Below are 18,031 nucleotides of genomic sequence, written 5' to 3'. Positions count from 1 at the left end.
GTGAATGGTGTTCAGAGTACTTCTGGGTCGTCATGTGCATTGGGGCAGCAGAAGGGAAAATCTCTTCTTGTTTCTAGCCATATAAAATACAAGTCAAGGAGAAATTCTCTTGCTTTTACAATATGGCCCCTTCTAATGTGTGCCAGTGTTATATTTTATGTGACGGTAACATCTTGTGCTGATCAGGCAGCAATAGCAAAATCTGTCTCAATGTTTGCATCTGCTATTGAAACTAGAGACTTGTACCATTCTGCCATTGCTTTCAGTTATGAAGGGTGCTGTCCTTGTGACTTAGTATGGTCACAGAGAGCTTCCAGCAGTAAAATGTTGGAGAGTATCTGGGCAGTTATGTTGGATCTTAAAACCTTCCCATAGATAAAGCCTGATACTGGGAATTCACCGATGTACCTATAGTGCTACTGGTGGACACTGAATCGGAAAAAGACACTTGATGCCTTGCAAAAGAAAATCTGGGCAACTACAACAGTAGAATAAACCTGGCCAGCTTCTACCTGTATATGGCACTTGTTTCCTGCAAGTCCTATTCCTTGGTATATCAGAGTAGACTGACTGGCTTCCTCCTACAGCAAGTCTCTCATGTACCTTGGCTAAGCACTAATAAACGGTCTGAATGCTGTGCTCTTTCAAAACTCCCAAGAGTCTACACAATGGCACCTGGGAGCTCAAGTTGTGGCTTCTTGTGCAGTTCCATCGGCTTGCAAACCAGCTTGAGGCAACCTTCCAAAATGCACGCTTACCTGAGAGCCACTAATTTGTACTTCCTTCGTTTCTGTTTCCAGTTGTATGTTCAGATAGTGCATCTCCACTCTTGACTTGAGGATAAGTGTGTCCCTTCTGTCGTCTGTAACTTTTGTACAGGTTACATCCAGTAGTTATCCTTGGCTTTGCTCTCTTTATAGCGAGCACCTTCTAGAGACAGGTTTGGAGAAGAGGGTGGCTTAGGAAATTATTACAAGACTCAAACCTGCATTTAGAGTCTGCACAAGCCAGTCAAAAGGGATTGCGAGGTTAAAGCATTATAGTAGCAGTTGGTTGTACTCTTAGCAGACCTGTTACTACATAAATTACAGCAGCACAGGCAGCTGCAATAGGCATTTTACAATCAAGGGAAAAAGCATACAAAAACTTCTATGCCTGACCTGCTTTCATGCTCTAAAGCAGCTTGGAATAATTCTTGTACTGCTGTAGTTGTGCCTTCTTTGGCTGGGTATTATACCTTGGTATAATCAGGAATGAGTATAGCTAGTGTTTTTGCTGAGGCAGCATGAAAAGATGCGGGTAATCAAACCAATGTACGTAGAAACAGATCACTGTTTCAGCTGCTGCTGTCCTCCCTGTTAACTTCCTCATAGGAGACTTCATGCAATTATTCTAAAATGCCTTTTTCCACATGAATAGTGGAAACACTCCAATCCTCTTAGCATTTTTGACAGAAGAATTTGACGAGAGATCACTCTTATAGGATTATAATCTCCAGTGGCTCATCCTGAATGGCTACCCTGGCAGATTATTTTATTTATAAAGCTATAAACATATTTTGAACATGAAAGCCAAAAAATACAAACTCAAAACTAAAAAAAAAAAAAAAAATACAACAAATGATGGATAAGTTTTTGGACAAATGAAAGTACAGCTGCAAAACATTTATCCTTGCTACATACATAGTGGTTTTACTTGGTTTAATGAAGTGGTATTTCCATGACTTCTACATTCAAACAGGTTTCAGGATATCGATGTATAATTAAATGGAGTGAACTTGCTGTTTAAGAACTAAAAATATTGCTGCAGTAAAAACCTTAGGGCAAAGTTCCGTTTTAAAAAGAAAAAGAACAGAAAGTAAGTAACACTTCATGTATCATTTCTAAAGACATACTTTTTTTTTTTTTTTTGGTATTTTCTCTTTTGGTTTCTATTTGTGTAATAACACTATAGGATGTAAAAAGCACACTTATACATATGTTGGTGTATGAAAGGCCCCTGAAGGTCTTTCGCTGCTAGATTTTAAAAGAATCATCAAATTATGCTCTCAGTTAAATCAGTGTAAACAGGAGTTGGCAATAAAGGCAGAAGACTACTTTCATGCTGCCGTAGCTTGAGGGTACAGAAGAAGCACCGGGGGTCTGAATAAGTAATAACTAAGAGCAGGGCAAATTGTATATTCTGTATCAAACCAGAACAAGACTGTGATCTAAGCCCTTCTAATAGTAGTGTACATCAGTCAGTGAATGGGTATAACTGGCCCTGGTTCCATGGGTGTGCAAATGCCTCACTTGGAGGAAAAGCTGTGCCTGGAAAATAGGTGTGTTTAAGCCAGGAACCCACTCGGCAAATTCTACAACAGACTGAACAAATGAAAAGCAATTGAGAACAGAAGTTGGGATATAAAACGGCCCTTCTTCCTCTTTAATCTATCCCTCTGCTATGGTAGACCCTCTAAGTGCTTCAGGGCCAGAGTTGGGCTCAAATTTTAAACAGATGCAACTCCCAGTGACCTCTGCATGCAGTGGTAGCTGTTCCGGTTTACTCTTGACCAATAGCCGAACTTTGGACGAACTGTACTTGTGCTGCTGCAGGGCTCGTTTCCCCGTGACATACACAAGTTAGCTGTATCTGCTTTTGCTTTTGGGCACTTCCTGTTAGAGGTTTGAAGTTGCATTTGTTTTATACAACCACAGAACACGAGTTGTTACACTCAATTTTTTTACTTGCTTGTACTTGACTACTAGCTTACACAACTGTTGTCACAGCAATAATGGAGCTTGACACTTCTCCAGCACTTGAGGATGTCAAACAGGGAAGATTCTTTCACCTTACACCGCACTGGAGAAACCTGACTGAGTTCAGAGTCAGTTGGAGAGCTGGGGATAAATCTTTCCTCATCCCTTGCTTTAACCACTATACTGTGCTGTCTCCTGAACTGCTTAGCAATCATTGCTAGCAAGCTGAATATTGATCAAATGCTGCAGAATTAATCCTTCTGACTGGGATTAGCACAGGTGTTTTAAGTATGTCTGGCTTTCAGTGCAGATTATGCCAATCATCTGGTGGTTACATAAACTCTTTCAAATTTGTACATGCTTCTGGGATTATGCTCTGTACACAACAAAAGAAATACAGCAGTAGCTTTACATCTTCTAGCAAAAGTTTGCATGGATAATTCCTGACCATCCCTCCCCCCATCATTCTACGGCAGGGGTGCTCAGCCTCTGTCCTGCGAGCCAAATCTGGTCTTGGGGGCTTCTGAAGGGTTGGGATACTTGACGGCAAGGATGCAGTGTCAATTTCCGCTACTGAAATCCTAAGTCCTGTGCAGTGGGTTGGAGCTGGGCCACATCCCTTCCCTCCCTCTGTCTGTCTGGGTTGGGATCAGGCCATAACCTCTTCCCCCTGCCTGTCTGAACCATGCCTTCTTCCCCCTTTCCACCTGGCCAGGTTTGGGACTGGGCCATACTCTCTTCCTCCTCCACACCACTGGATTGCAACTCCCTCCCTGCTGGGCCTGCCTTGGTGCTGCATTAGGTTTATCTGCTGGACCCGGCCATGGAGGAACTGGGCACTGCTCATCTGGCCCACTGGATGGAAAGACTGAGCACCACTGCTCTAAAAGAACTTCAGGTGAAAGGGACTAAAATGGGGAAAATCCCAATAACTGCTGCTCTACACAATACACCATTGTAACTTTCAGCCTTTGATACAGAAAGCTATTGAAAACATAAGTTTGCAATGTAAGAACAGTAGATTTTTGTGGTGGTGCCTTATGAAAAAGATACAAAAATATTTTGTACAGTTAAAAAGGTCCTTTTTAAAATGTCTTGCAATACTGTAATAATATTAATACTTCATTACTTTGTATAGTCTTTTCTAGAAAAAATAGATGCCCTAATGTGTTGTTGCTCCTCTCCTTATCAGTCTAGGATGTTTTCAAAATAGGAGGCTTGATTTTGATCTCAATGAGCACAGTGTAAGCCTAGAGGAACTCTAAGGAATGCACTTATATTACTATAGCAGGGGTACTATGTGTTTGTTTGTTTGTTTGTTTGTTTGTTTGCCAAGTTTAAAATATAAATAAAATAGCAGAAAACCTTAGATGTTCTTCAGCTGGAGAGAATGTATTGACATTTGACAGTTGGGAAGGTGAGTAGACAGTAGGAATTTTTAATAAAATGTACAGTGCATGGTAAAAGCTGTGCACCAGCTCATCAAACCTGCTTTTGGGGTTTGGTTTTAGACTAGCTAAGATGGAGAGTGGTAGCTAAGGTGCAGAGCAGTGGCAGTTGGAGAATATAGGAGATCCAGACCCTGCATCAGTGAGACTGCTGCCACTCTTTATGTCCCCCTACCTGCTAGGAGGGAGAGGCCAAGGAAGTGTGGAGCTAAGTTTCATGAGTATGAAGAGCATCATGTTGAATGAAGCCTATGTCCACTTTCTATCCCCACCTCTTGCTTGTGACAAACACATGGGTGCCTTATGAATCACCTCTCAAGGCGAAGGCCATGCTCTGTGTCTGACTTGATATCTGTACATGCACTTCCACTAGTATTTTAATGTCCTCATGCACCCTGCTGCATCCTTTGTACAAAGTTTAACAATAGCAGGGCCTTCACTGCAAAGAGGTGGTACGTTTGAGTGTTTTCAAGCTCTATTTTAGAAACTTTGTTGTTTACAATGAACAACCTGGGCAGCAATGAGAAATCTACATTTGGCTGATGCACTACTATAGTATTTCAAAACAAAAGAACACCCCACGGTTGGATCTCGAAGTGGCCAGTTCAAGCTTCCTGGACTACCTGGTGCATCCTCTCTCTCGCCCTTCATCTACCATGCCACATGCTAATGGAACTTGACATGCTGGCACAGACAGCTGTTACCTGTAAACAATGATTCCTGTTCTCAGACAAGAAGTTTAATAATAATATTCACTTCATTCTTTTAAATAATCCACCTTTGCTTATAAGCCAATCGTATTAAAACCTAGCTTCGCTACATTTAATTCTCAGAAACATGGACTTTAAGGAAAAAAATGTTCCTGTTCCAGCTTTTCAGCTGTCTGACATGATAGCTACAAGAGATCTGTGACTGACTACAATTCAAAGCAGTTTAGGCAGCATGAAAAGGAAACCACTGCTTAAGGTATATAGCACATACCATCTACTGCAGCAGGCTAGGGAATTAGATTTTGCTTTTTGCTACATTAGTAGATGATGCAGTAAAAAAGCAGCTCAGGGTGGGGAGAAAAGGTTCATTTGCTGATTGGTGCTTTTAATCTGGGTGAGTAGTCCTACCTTTTTACTGAGTGAAACACTGAATATTGCAGCATCCTTGATTATTTGGAGGCATGGGATACAGTTGTCCCTTGACTCTGAAAAGGCAGTCTTACGGCATGATGAATTGTTTGGATGAGCCTCCGGTCTACTTCAATGGGCAGCAAAACCATGTGGTAAAAGCAAAGTGCCCAATGCATTAGTAAGTGTTTAACTTGGAGCATGGTACTATGTTCCTGTTGAGGCCAGGCTGTACTCTGAGGATTCACTGGATGCTACTGACGTATGAGGCATAGATGAGCACCTTGAGGTCAGTCTGGGTGAGGGGGTAGCAGTTTTGATGTGAACAGAGATAGGGAAGGGGTTGGTTTGTTCTCTGTGGGTGAAATCAGCAGGGGTAGTAGCAAGCTTGTCTGAAGTAAAAGCAGAAGATATGCACTGGAGTGCATCCAGAGGAGAGGGAGGGGAGTCTATAGCACTTCCATCGGAAGAAACTGGGCTGGCACAGCGTCCTTCTCCTTGTAGGTACCGAATGCACTTCTTTTTCCTCCTAAGAACAGTGAAGAGAGTTATCTGTAAATAAAGGGTGAATTTATAGTGTCATATTTACAGTGAAAACATTGCAGCATTCAGAGCAAACGGAGGGCACACAGGTGAAATCTGTGCTTAATGACAGGATACCAGATTTAAAGTCCCGTTTAGTCCATCTTGCACCCAACAGCTTTTCCTTTCTTCCAGGCCTGTTAATACTATTGCTCTCTACTTTCTGTTTTTCTGCCATGTATGTAGGCAGTGAAACTCAAGGTCTTTGGCTGACTGATTGGATGTACTACAGCATCAGGGACCTGCAACTTGCTCACAGTTTCCCTGATGTAAATCCAAAGGATTGTCAAATAAGAATATAAACCAGCTGAAGAGAATGGGTGACAAGCCTCTGGATTCACTCTAGTGAAAGCAGGAGCCAAAATCAGGTTAGATTAGGCTAGTCTAGTGTAGGCTGACAAGTTGCTCTTTATTTACATTCCAACTCCAACTCTTCCCACTAGGTGACAGCATAATAATGGCATTAAACCAGATGTAAGGATAATGAGTAAAACACCAAAAGACCAACAATTGGAAGTCATTTCTTTTTTCTTGCCACTAAAAAAGATGATGATATTTTAGGTTTTTTATGTAAGTCAGTAATTTTTAACCTTTGATGTACATTAACTGATGGTGTGAATTTAAAGTGAATCCATGAGACTATATTTAAGCCCCAGTGTGGAAATGGTCATTTCAGAGGATTGACAGAGCATGTAGAAAAGGCTGAAGTACTCAATGCCTTCTTCATCTCAGTCTTCACAGGCAAGGTCAGCTCCCAGATTACTGCACCAGGCAGCACAGTTTGGAGAGGAGGTGAGCAGCGAACAGTGGGGAAAGAACAGGTTAGGGACTATTTGGAAAAGCTGGACATATGCAAGTCCATGGGGCTGGATGGGCTGCGCCCAACAGTGCTGAGAGTTGGCTGATGCGATTGCAGAGCTGTTGCCTATCATCTCTGAAAACTCATGGCAATCAGGAGAGGTCCCAGATGACTGGAAAAGAGCAAACACAATGCCCATATTTAGGAAAGGGAAAAGGAGGCTCCAGGGAACTACAGATCAGTCAGCCTCACATCAGTCCCTGGAGAAGTCATGGAGCAGATCCTCAAGGAATCCATTTCTAAGCACTTGGAGAAGGTGATTAGGAACAGTCAGTATGGATTCACCAAAGGCTCAAGTCATGCCTGACCAACCTGATTGCCTTCTATGATGAGGTGACTGGCTCTGTGGATGTGGGAAGACCACAGTGGGTGTGATGTATCTGCTTTTAGCAATGCTTTTGATATGGTCTCCCACAATATTCTCGCAGGCAAGCTAAGGAAGTACAAGCTGGAAGGTGGATAGAAAAGTGGCTGAAGCATTGGGCTCAAGAGAATAGTAATCAATGGCTCAAGGTCTAGTTGACAGCCAGTATCAAGTGGAGTGTCCCAGGAGTCGGTCCTGGGGCTGGTTTTGTTCAATGTCTTCATCGATGACCTGGAAGATGGCACAGAGTGCACCCTTAGCAAGCCTGCAGATGACACCAAGCTGGGGGAGCAGTAGATATACTGGAGAGTAGGGCTAGGATTCAGAGTGACCTAGAAAAATTGGAGGATTGGGCGAAAAGGAATCTCATGACATTTAACAAAGACAAGTGCAAAGTCCTACATTTAGGATGGAACAATCCCATGCACTAGTAGAGGCTGGGGACTGACTAGCTGGGCAGCAGCTCTGCAGAAAAGGACCTAGGGGTTACAGTGGACAACAAACAATATGAGCCCAATGTGCCCTCGTTGCAAAGAAGGTTAACGGCATACAGGGCTGCATAAGTAGGTGTGTTGCCAGCAGGTCCAGTGAAGTGATTATTCTCCTCTAGTCAGCACTGGTGAGGCCACATCTGGAGTACTGTGTTTAGTTTTGCGCACCCCCCTCCCCCCCCAATATTGAAAGGAGGTCGATAAATTGGAGAGGGTCCAGTGGAGGACAACAAAAATGGTGAGGAGGCTGGGGACATGACTTCTGAAGGAACTGGGCTTATTTAGAATAGACAGCAGATGAGACTCAAAGGGGATTTAATAGCAGCCTTTAACTACCTAAAGGATGGCTTGAAAGAGGATGGAGCGAGACTATTCTTAGTGGTGGCAAGTGACAGAACAAAGAGCAATGGTCTCAAGTTGCAGCAAGGGAAATTTAGGTTGGGTATTAGGAAGAATTTGCTCATGAGGAGGGTGGTAGTAAAACACAGGAAGAGGTTATCAAGAGAGGGTTTGGAATCTCCATCCTTGGAGGTTTTTAAGACTTGACTAGACAGCTTGGCTGGAATGATCTAGTTGGGGATGGTCCTGCCTTGAGTAGGGGATTGGACTAGATGACCTCCTGAGGTCCCTTCCAGGCCTCATTTTCTATGATTCAGACTTTAAAGCCATTTTAATTGTGAAGGAGATTGTCTACACAGGGACTTAATGTGATCGTTTAATCGAGTCTGCTGGAGCATGCCAATTGCCATGCTTGAGCAGTCTCCTGCATCTTGTGTATTAGTGTCCCCGTGCTCAAAAATGGCAGGGGTGCTTGAGCTGAAGCTTGTTGAATGAGTTTTAGCTCAAGCACCCCTGCTGCCATTTTTAAGCACAGAGACACTGATACAGGAGACGTGGTGGTTCTTGGAGCCACTCTAATTAAAGTACCACCCCACCGCTCTTGGAGCATGTGTAAAAGCGCCCCTTATGTAGATGAGCCGCAATTGCAGCTCAAAAACAGTATTTTGGGCATACATACATCAAGAGAATAAACGCCCAATATTTAATGCTGAAATGTAATGCTACTTCATAGTTATCCTCTTTTATAAGTGGCCAAATAGTCCTATTGTGCAGAAGGGGTGTCTGTTTGCTGTCTGAGTTGTATGCTGTACTTTGACTTGATGTAAATGGACGGTAACCCCCACATGCTCAATGGGAACTACATGAGCTTAGGTCAGATATGAATTTAATGCATATCTAGGGTGTTGCCCATATTTAGGGTTACTGTAATTTGACTCTTCGCGTCAGCTCCAAGGCTAGCTGCACTAGTACAAACTGAGGGTAATCGGGGAAAGCTGGAATTTATACTTCTGTCCCTACTTCTGTATGAATCTGTGGACGTTTCAGTTTGACATGGGATCCTTTGCCTGCTTTTCTAAGTCCTTTTGGAGTCTTGTGGGCTGTTTCATGCCACTGGTAGTTGCACTTGGAGTGGTGAGGAAAGCAAGTGCTCTCCATATGTATGCTTTCTGCAGTCTCTTGGCAATAGCTGTAATATGCATTGCCAAGCGTACCCCAAATTTACATGGGGTACACTTATAAGTAAATATAAATGAGAATTTCCATCGTGTGCAAGTTTGGCAACAGTTACTTCTGAGATAATCTGGCAGCAAGCACGAGAGATGCATGAACATGAAGTCTTCTGCATGTGCATCTTGAAGGGTGACACAGTGTACCAGGGAGACCTGGTATATATGTCATACTGACAAGAGCTCCCCTTCCCCTCCTAGGTTACCCAGGGTGGAGGGGGCGAGGCACCTGAATGAATAGTTTGGCTGTGGAGAGGAACTTCCCTATGAAAGAGCCAAGACTCACGTCACTGCTCCAGCACAGCAGACAGCTTCTGCAGAGACTTGTGCTGTCCCTGTGGTTGTGGTCTCTAGCATGGGTTTCTGTAGAGCTCTCCACTGTGCTGCAGTAATATGCAGAATGGGTGTGGGGCCCGAGCACAGGAAGCTTAAATGCAGCTGGGAGGAAAGAAAGGCTTAAGCCTGGAGGTAAGGGATTTACCTCCTTTTTATGTAATATATCAGTGGGAAAACCAGTTGCATCCAGTAGTACCAAAGTGACCTGTGATGTCACAGGCCCCATCACGAGGAAGGCCCACAAAGCTCATTTCCTACTAGCCCACCTGCAGTTGCCACCCACTTGGGAGCCTTTTTCTGTTTTGCTCCAAGTCTTTTTTTTTTCCTCCCCCTGCCCTAAGAAAGGGTAGCTTTAGGCATAGGATTAGTAAGTAGCCATGCACGACTCCTCACGTAAGAATCTCTCTGTCTTTGGAGCCACTCTGAACTGCAGCCCATCACTTGTAGAGATTGTACCCACTTGGTTTCCTCCTCTTTGAGCCTTCCTGTGCTTCCACATTATCTCTGGATCCCAGAATGTTTTGCTTCGGCTGCTGTGTGGCCTCTGAGATAAGCATAAAGGATTCTGGGCTGTATCCATGACTCAAAGGTGCCTAACGGCCACCTAGGGCAGGCAATTACTTGGGCCTGTGGGCCACATGGGGAGTTTTGGTGAGTTGTCATGGGCTGGGTCAGCACCCTCCTTCTGCAGCAGCTCACCAGAACTCCCTAAGCAGCCCCATCCTGTTCACCTGGCCCCACAACCTGCCCAGGCAGATCCCAGCCGGGATGGGGATGGGGTTGGGGCTGGGATTGTAGGACTGGCCCTGTCTACCTGCCTGTCCCACTCCTAGATGCCATTCCCCTGGATCCCAACCTCAGCCCTGTTCTGGTCAAGCGTGGTGTAGAGCCATGATCTATTGCCCACATGCCTTTGCAAATGTGCTGGTTTTCCAGGCAGACGTGTGCAGGAAGTGGATCATAGCTCAGCCCTGGCCCAAAGCATGTGCTTGCTCACTCGCGCACACACTCTCTTTGCTTCCCCCCACCATCCCCACAGCTACAGCATGCCCTTTCTCTCCCCTCTCTCTCTCTCCCTGCCCCCATCCCTGCAGCTACAGCACACCTCAGTCCGCAGCATCCCAGTCCATTCTGCAGTTTACACCACCTCCTGCCCTGTGCAGCAGAAGCAGTGCCAGGTAGATGCCAGCATGAGTTGTGGATGCTGCAGGCAAGTTCCCAGTGGGGACTGGGACCACTGCCCAGGACCACAGCTAATGCAGCAGCGTCAGCTGCAGACTGAGGCGAATGCCCACATTCCCACCTGGAACCTGCTGGCCACATCCACAGCTGATGCTGCTTCCAGTGCGCAGGGTGGGAGCTAGTTTAAGCTGTGGAAGGGGATGGGACATGCCTGGCATGATCCAGCAGCCAGAGATGCTGGCTTCTCATGGGCGAGATCCCGTGACTTTGTGGCTGCCTGCCTAGGGCCAGTTGCAACCAACTGATGGGTTGGATTGGGCCTGTGGGTCATATATTGCCCACCTGTGGCCTAGGGCCAGTGTTAGTCCTGAAGTGCTGCATGAGGAAGAGATTAAATCAGGAGCCAGGGAATCTTTAACTTGTCTGACTCTGGAGGGTGGATCTCCTGGGTACTTGTCCTTGTACTAGGTAATTAAACCAAGGAATGAGGGCAAGGCAGCACCACTGCATGCCAACTAGTCAATTCCTGGGCTAGGAAAGGTTCCTAGAACTGCCTCTTAAGACACTGAGATTTTGACGCCAAGTACAAAGATCAGAAGGAAAGGTGAGGCATACAAGGAAATTGCCTTAATCAAATCTTTGGTTCAAAACATTCTGCTCTGCGCCTTTCTTCAATGGAGTTTAATAAGCCAAGCAGGCTCTATGGTGGGGAAATGTCAGAAAAAATTGCTGAAGTCACAGGACATATTCAGCCACTCCGGTGAGGATCCCATGTGGCCAGGGCAGGTCTCAAGAGCCCCTTGTGGGACAAGCCAACCACCCTGAGAAGCATATTCCCCCAGAGAGTCACTGGGAGCAGGGGGGACTGCTGGGGTCATGCAGCACCCCTTCTCCTGGCATCACTCCTGAAGCATATCTCTAGGGTTCCTGTTAGCTCAGATGCTGATTTGAGTGTTTCAGCAACGCATGTAACCCTCACTGTCCTTGCAGTAATGCCCCATGGCCATGTGAACCTCGCCACCTTGCCAGTTTACTCAAACTGTCTGGACTCTGAAAATGCTCACATTTGGCTAATATGTATTTTGAGCCAGGCTTTCCTACTTGTGGTAACTCTTCTTGGGGACTTACCACTCTCACAGTGCCCTGGCTCATTGTGTCTATGCTTTTTACTTTCAGTTGTCTTATAATGTCTCTTAAAACAGTATTGTGGGCCATTTGTGTGTCATTCTGCTTTGGGTACTGTACAGCTTTTCAATATATTTTTAAAACTGTGGAGCTCTCCCATGTGGATTTATATGCAGTGATGGGAACAATTCCTCTTCTGGAGAAGATCCTGGTGACCCTTCCACATTATAAAAAAAGCTTCCAGTTCAAGCCCTTGCTTAAATTCTGCATCTCAAAGTGCAGATAAAATGTAGCACTTTCCATATCTGAGCAGGGGCTGGATTAGATGACCTTGTGAGGACCCTTCCAGCCCTAGGTACTCTGATCCTAGCCACCACTGGTGGCTAGGAAACATACCATGACCCCAACAGTTAATATGATGAATTGCTTGGAAGAGGTTCACTAAGGTTAGGAACAGATGTTGCATTTGTCCTGGGATGAGTTATGCCTGTGTTTGTCCCAGAACAGAAAAGTCCTGGGTTTGGCGTGTACACATACTGCTTTTATAGTTAGGGTTTAGTGAGCGGTTGAATGTGCTGCCGCTTTTCTACCACAGTTCAGTGATGTAATTTTCTATTCAGATGCACTTCACAATGTCCTGAGACAAAATGCAAGCACTTCTTGTCCCACGAACATTTTCAAGGTTTGTCCCAGGACAGTGAACATGGGCGTCTGAATAACTGCACTTTGTCTTGGGACGAAATGGTTTCTCCTGGACAGGCATAACCTGTTTTTGTAGTCAAGGTAAACAGATTTCATTAACTTCCTCTTAAGTGGCAGGGAAGGAGAAGGTGTCTTCACTCAAACCATGTTCTGTTTTTCCTCTTTAAAGCCAAAAGAAGATGACACCTCTCAGGGTGGAACACTTGTCATTTTAGTCAGTTAAACCTGTCTTGCTTTGGGATGGAAATCCTCTGGTGGAAGTTTCTTTCAAAGGAAGGTGTCAGTAACAAGGAGGCATAACATGTCTGAAACCCTTCAGTTGGCTGTGGTACATTAGTACAGGGAATTACAGAACAGCTGCCACTACACAGGACTTGAAATATTAGGGTAAAAACAAGAAAAAAAGCATGCTAAGGAGCACTCCTGCAATGTGTGTTAATCAGGAAGCAGCGCTGGCAAAGCCAAATGTTAGTGCTAGAGCTGAGTAAGAGATTTCAAATAACACAAGAGAAGATATAAGGACTGCCTTTAGACCTAGCAGTCATGCTGGGTGGGAGATCTGCATTCACCACCTCTATCTGGTCTTTCACTTCCCAGCCTGGCATTGCTGGGATGACAGACCCAAGTTGCCAAAAAAGCTCTGGCTGTTTACAGTACGGTATTAATAGGATGCCAAGGGAGTTCCATCCAGTTTTCCTAGATCAGAAAAAAATGCTGCTTGCAGTGATATCATAAGGAAGGGTCATATGAAATCTGAATGGGGAATTCATAGAGCTATAAAAATGTGAGCAGAATTACACAAGGAATAACAACATACAGACTCCGTGCACCCTGAGAGAGGTTTCCCATTTAAGAAGAGAATGCAAGGAGTTAATTTAAGAATTTGTTTTTTTGCTCTATGATAGATTGGTCCCCTGGCCAGAACAACTACACAGCAGCCTTCAGGATGCAACCAGGCAAAAAGCCTGCTTGGTGTGCTTTGCCCCTTTTAAAGTGCCAGCATATTTCAGATTTTGCTAGACAGAAGAATTAATGTGGTGCTGTACAAACCTACAAAGCAGCAGACTGTCCTGACAACAATGCCCTTCTCCTTTGCTCAGGCTATGTTTACTCCTCACAGATTTGTATAGATCCAGAAGCAGGTCCGGAGTCTTTTGCACGTAGGACCACTTGAAGATCCTCTGACCCAGTTAACTGTCCTTGGGTTTACTTGCCAGGGGACTGCCCCATTATTTTATTCCCTGGTTCATCCCTTAGAAGTTCCTGGAGTCCCTACACAATCTCATTGCTTGGGGCTACTCCACTGTCTAGTGGCAGCATGGTGTAGGGTTACTACAGAGATAGGAGCCAGGCTCCTCCCATGTATTTCAATTAGAAATATATGGGGAAAAAAGCAAACTTGAATTACTCCCTAGTGGCTATAGTAGGGACAGACACTCCTTAGCACCATACTAGTGTCTGTGTGACAGGTAATCTCTAAAGGGGAATTAAAGCCCAACGTGGGGACATTGCCTGAAGCTGGGAGAACTAGGTAAGAAATGCACATTCATCTCCCTCCGTTTTGCAGGGCCTCCTACCCTGGAGAGAGCCTCTTTTCTACCAGTGAAGTAGGAACTTTAATAAATCAACCTGTAAACTTCTACATGACATTTGCTGACCCAGAACAAGATGCACAGGTGGGACTTCTTGGCTTTAGCAACACCGGTTTAAATTTCTGGTCATACTTGTGTGTGGACCCTTCAAAAATACCTGCGTATGGCCTTGAAACCCCAAGAAGGGCTTGAAGGGAGCAATCCTTAGCAGTGCCACTAGTTTGAGTCAGGAGTAAGGGCAACTGTAGGAACATGCATGAAAAATAAAACCATACACAGCGAAAAAACCAATGCGCACAGGGAAAGACGCTACAAGCAGAGTGGAGAGTTCTGATACACACCTGCATGGGCCGCACCAGTCCGTTTGTTGGTTGAGGCCAAAGCGAGCTCTGCATTTCTTAGGAGAGGCGGGATCTGAACACAGAAGCATGCGTGGCGGAGAATGGCAAGGCAGAGACACAGAGAGGAGGAGGAGCAGGAGGAAGAAAAGATGCAACATCAATTTAGCCACTTCAGACATAACTACCAGGCTAAAATCCAACTTTCAGCAACAGAAATATTCTGGCATCACCACTCCTGGAAAAGAGTCAGTGTTAGGCAAATATCAGAGTGATCCCCTCAGTAAGGGAGAGAAGAAAGATGTTCAGGAACTGGCCTTCTCTTACTGATGTTGTAGTTTGTTCTTGCTCACCTAGAGCATCCCCTCCTACCTGTCACCTCAGCCATTCCTGCCACAGAGCCAGGCCCAGGCCATCAACAGGCTCTTGCAGGAAACATGAGAAACTACCAGAAAATCCATTGCTGTTTATGGAACGTCTGACTTCATTTTGAAACTGCCCAGTCAAACAGCCACCTACGGCCTCCTGTGCTCAAATCCTTACCTGCTCCATGCCTTTCCAGTAATGGTTAAATGACCTGCCTTTGAACGGAGTCCTTGGGTTGAAATAGAGATGAGGGAAGTAGCACAGGCTAGTGCACAAGTAAGTGTTTTTGTGTGCGTGTGTGTTTGTGTGTGTACGTGCTGCGAAACCTGTAGTAAGGACCATCTCTAACAAACAGATCTCTGGAGCAAGCATACACATTAAAGTTCCCCAAGGGTTGTGCATACAGTTCTATTTAATCTTTAGATCGCTTTTACTAGGAAATGATGCGTGGTCCCTGGGGTGGCCTTTAAGAGGTTTCACAGCAATTACTCGCACACACTATTGATGCATGCAAGAGATGAGTCCCTTTTCACTCCTGCCTGTCACAGCTTCTGGAGCATTTCCCCTGGCTTATATTAAAGATGAGCAATAGCCACAAGCAATAGCCTTTTCCGTTGTCATGAATCTCTCCTGTTCTAATTAACATGTATGTTTGGAACAGGGTGAAGTTGCTTACATACAATTCACTGCTTTAGGAGTCTACCATACTTTCCTGGTTACAACAGCTGACAAGAGTTGCTGCCTTCTGGTAAAACAAGGATGCCAACTACAGCTGCTGCCTTGGTGGCTCAATCCATTCCCAGCAACAACAACAAAAAGTGACTACCAAGAAGCACACTCGGCTTTGTACCAGAGATTTTACCTGCACTGGAGTCTTGCTGCTTTTCTCTTGTCCGTCTTTTCTTTTTTCCCTAGGATGCAAGAGGAAAAAGCACGTCAGTGTCTACTCAGAGACCTCATGCAGGCTGCTCAGTATTTCGAGTAACACAGATGCAAAGGGATAGGCAAAACTGTCAAGTGTCTCAGCCTCTCTAATTCCCCACGAGGATTGAGTCTTGCATCCCTGAAATTAAAAACATGCCCCTCTCCTGCTTAAACTAAATGCTGAGAGACAGTAACAGACTCAGACAACGCCAGTGTGTTATAGTATGAGTTATGTAAGTACACTTCCCTCTTTCGGCTATCTCATTTTCCACTGATGACCTCACTTGGGGTGCTAGAAACAAGAGATCTTTCTATGTCACCTGATTGGCTGTTTGCTCACCAGTCATTCACATTATTGGAGCAGAATTGAACTTATTTAACCTATGCCTGATGATAACATCGGCAGAAAGTTGATGATAAAAAAAAATGAACCTTTCGTCAAAGACGTCTTCCATCAATACACATACCTTCCATTGGTCATGATCAAGATACAGTTTGACACGGCAGAACGCTACTAGCATATGCAAGATAATGAAAGTGTGGGGAACACCTCTGCTCTACTGCCTGTTGGGCTAGTGCTACCTTGCTTCAAAGGTGAGGAAGAATCTACTCTTTTAACTTGATTTTTAAGCATCTTGTTGACAACTGGAGCAACAAGCTTCACAGAAATCCTGATGCTATCTTTTTGAAATGCAAAGGGAGACACACCAGCACAGTTAAATGAGTCAGGCCTGAAAGGAACCGTCGTCATCAACCCCACCCTTCAGCAACAGAAGCCCTGCCTGGCCTTCACCTGCTATGTTCCAAGCTTAAAGCACAGGTCCAAAGTCATGACCTATGTGACAAGACTGGCTCAGCAGGCTTGTAGGACTGTTGCTTTCTACTGAAGTGCCTGTCACAGGGAATACAGGCCTCATGCTGTTTCAGTCTCAGAGCAGCCGAGACTCCCGAAGAAGGGTGACTATGCCTGAAAGCTTGCAAAGAACTTTCTTCCAACTATTCAGTTGGTCTAATACAAGATATCACATTGACTCAAAGAACCTTGCCTGCTTCATGCTATTTCAGGCACTTGGGGGGTTAACAGAGATTCACCACCTCTTCAGCTGGGGCTGATTGCTGGCCCTGCAACAGAGGTGATACGAAGGCTGCTGCTCAGGAACTTCTAGTGGGAACAGCCCACAGGAGAGAGGACTGCCTGCAGAAGAGGAGCAAGAACTGGAGGAAAAGCGTCCCAGAGGGAGGTGAGAGGGGAAGCAGCAATGGGGGCGGTGAAAGTGGCTTTATACAGGGTCCCTCAGAGGAACCCAGAGGAGGGGCTGGCTTCCCCCACCAACTCCTGAGCTGAGTGGCTGTTAATCTGAAGAGCCCTCCCCTGGGTTACTGCTAGTGCTGTCCTCAAAGCACTAGTGACCACAGCATCCAGTGTGTTCTCAACAGGTGGAAGAGGAGAAACTGAGGTTGGACCACTGTGATTGCCCAGTGGGTGCTTGTGGGCAAAAGCTCAGTCCTCAGTGATGCCCAGCTGTACTAGTTGCTTGGCTGAGCTAATGGAACCAGAACTCGTGGGAGAGGTGATATCTTCTATTAGATCAACTAAATTTTTGCAAAAAGATTTCCTTAAAACAATTCTTTGAAAAAATTTTCTTGGCTGAGCTAATCGGGGTCCTCAGAGGAATGAAATGCTGCTTCTTACAGCAATAGGAATAACACCTCAGGACAGCTGGAGAGACGGGAGGACCCAGACTGGCAACATGAGTGCAGCACATGCAATCTGTCAGCCTTCAGGGAAATGACAAATTAGATCCTCTCTCCACATGTATTCATCTCTCTCCTGCTGGTCTCTGACCGAGCAAGGGGAGGGAAGCCATAAGGAGCCCCCTTGGGTTGCTGTGCAGAAAGGAGTGTGCTCCTGTGCACTGTGGGGCTCGGAGGTGAAATCCTTTGGGACTCTGCGGTGTTGTCTCACTTGTTACACCAAGTAGGAAGTAGTGCCTGGAGGCAGAGGGGAAGTTACTGGTGGGGGGAAAGGCTCTTACCATAAGCAGTGAAAGCTCATTGATCTTCCACAACATTAAATTGAAGGAGTGGCTAAACATGCAAGAGTTTGTCCATTCTGAGAACACTACTGACAGATTAATAACGCAAGTCACAGAAGAAAAAAGCTCCTAGAATCCATCCAGGGAAGAATCTAGTCTCTGCCTCCCCCACCAGAGAACAGATGGAGTCTAAGACAGCACCACACACCTGAAATGGAAATCAGTGCAGGTGTCAGGGTCAACCAGCTTTGATGGAAAAGCT

The 18,031-nt window shown here is 45.3% G+C and overlaps 1 protein-coding gene across 8 annotated transcripts in view; it reads right to left on the bottom strand.

The window, feature by feature from the left end:
* Positions 1-1,480: 1,480 nt before the first annotated feature.
* TCF7 (transcription factor 7 (T-cell specific, HMG-box)) overlaps positions 1,481-18,031 on the bottom strand; it is a 104,724-nt gene continuing 88,173 nt past the window's right edge. For 3 of the 8 annotated variants that reach the window (XM_019535070.1, XM_019535073.1, XM_019535075.1), the window contains 2 exons: positions 15,672-15,720; positions 5,671-5,833 (listed from right to left, as the gene is read on the bottom strand). In XM_019535070.1, coding sequence (XP_019390615.1) covers positions 5,754-5,833; positions 15,672-15,720 — 129 coding nt within the window. In that variant the 3' untranslated portion in view covers positions 5,671-5,753. Of the gene's footprint in view, positions 5,857-14,446; positions 14,520-15,671; positions 15,721-18,031 lie in introns of all 8 variants that reach the window. The other 5 variants (XM_019535069.1, XM_019535068.1, XM_019535072.1 and 2 more) reach the window with 3 other exon arrangements.

This window comes from Crocodylus porosus, unplaced genomic scaffold, assembly GCF_001723895.1.
Source record: "Crocodylus porosus isolate Cpor-Errol unplaced genomic scaffold, CroPor_comp1, whole genome shotgun sequence".
NCBI lineage: Eukaryota > Metazoa > Chordata > Crocodylia > Crocodylidae > Crocodylus > Crocodylus porosus.
Note: the sequence above shows the minus strand (reverse complement) of the source record. Positions and strands in the feature narration are given on the sequence as shown.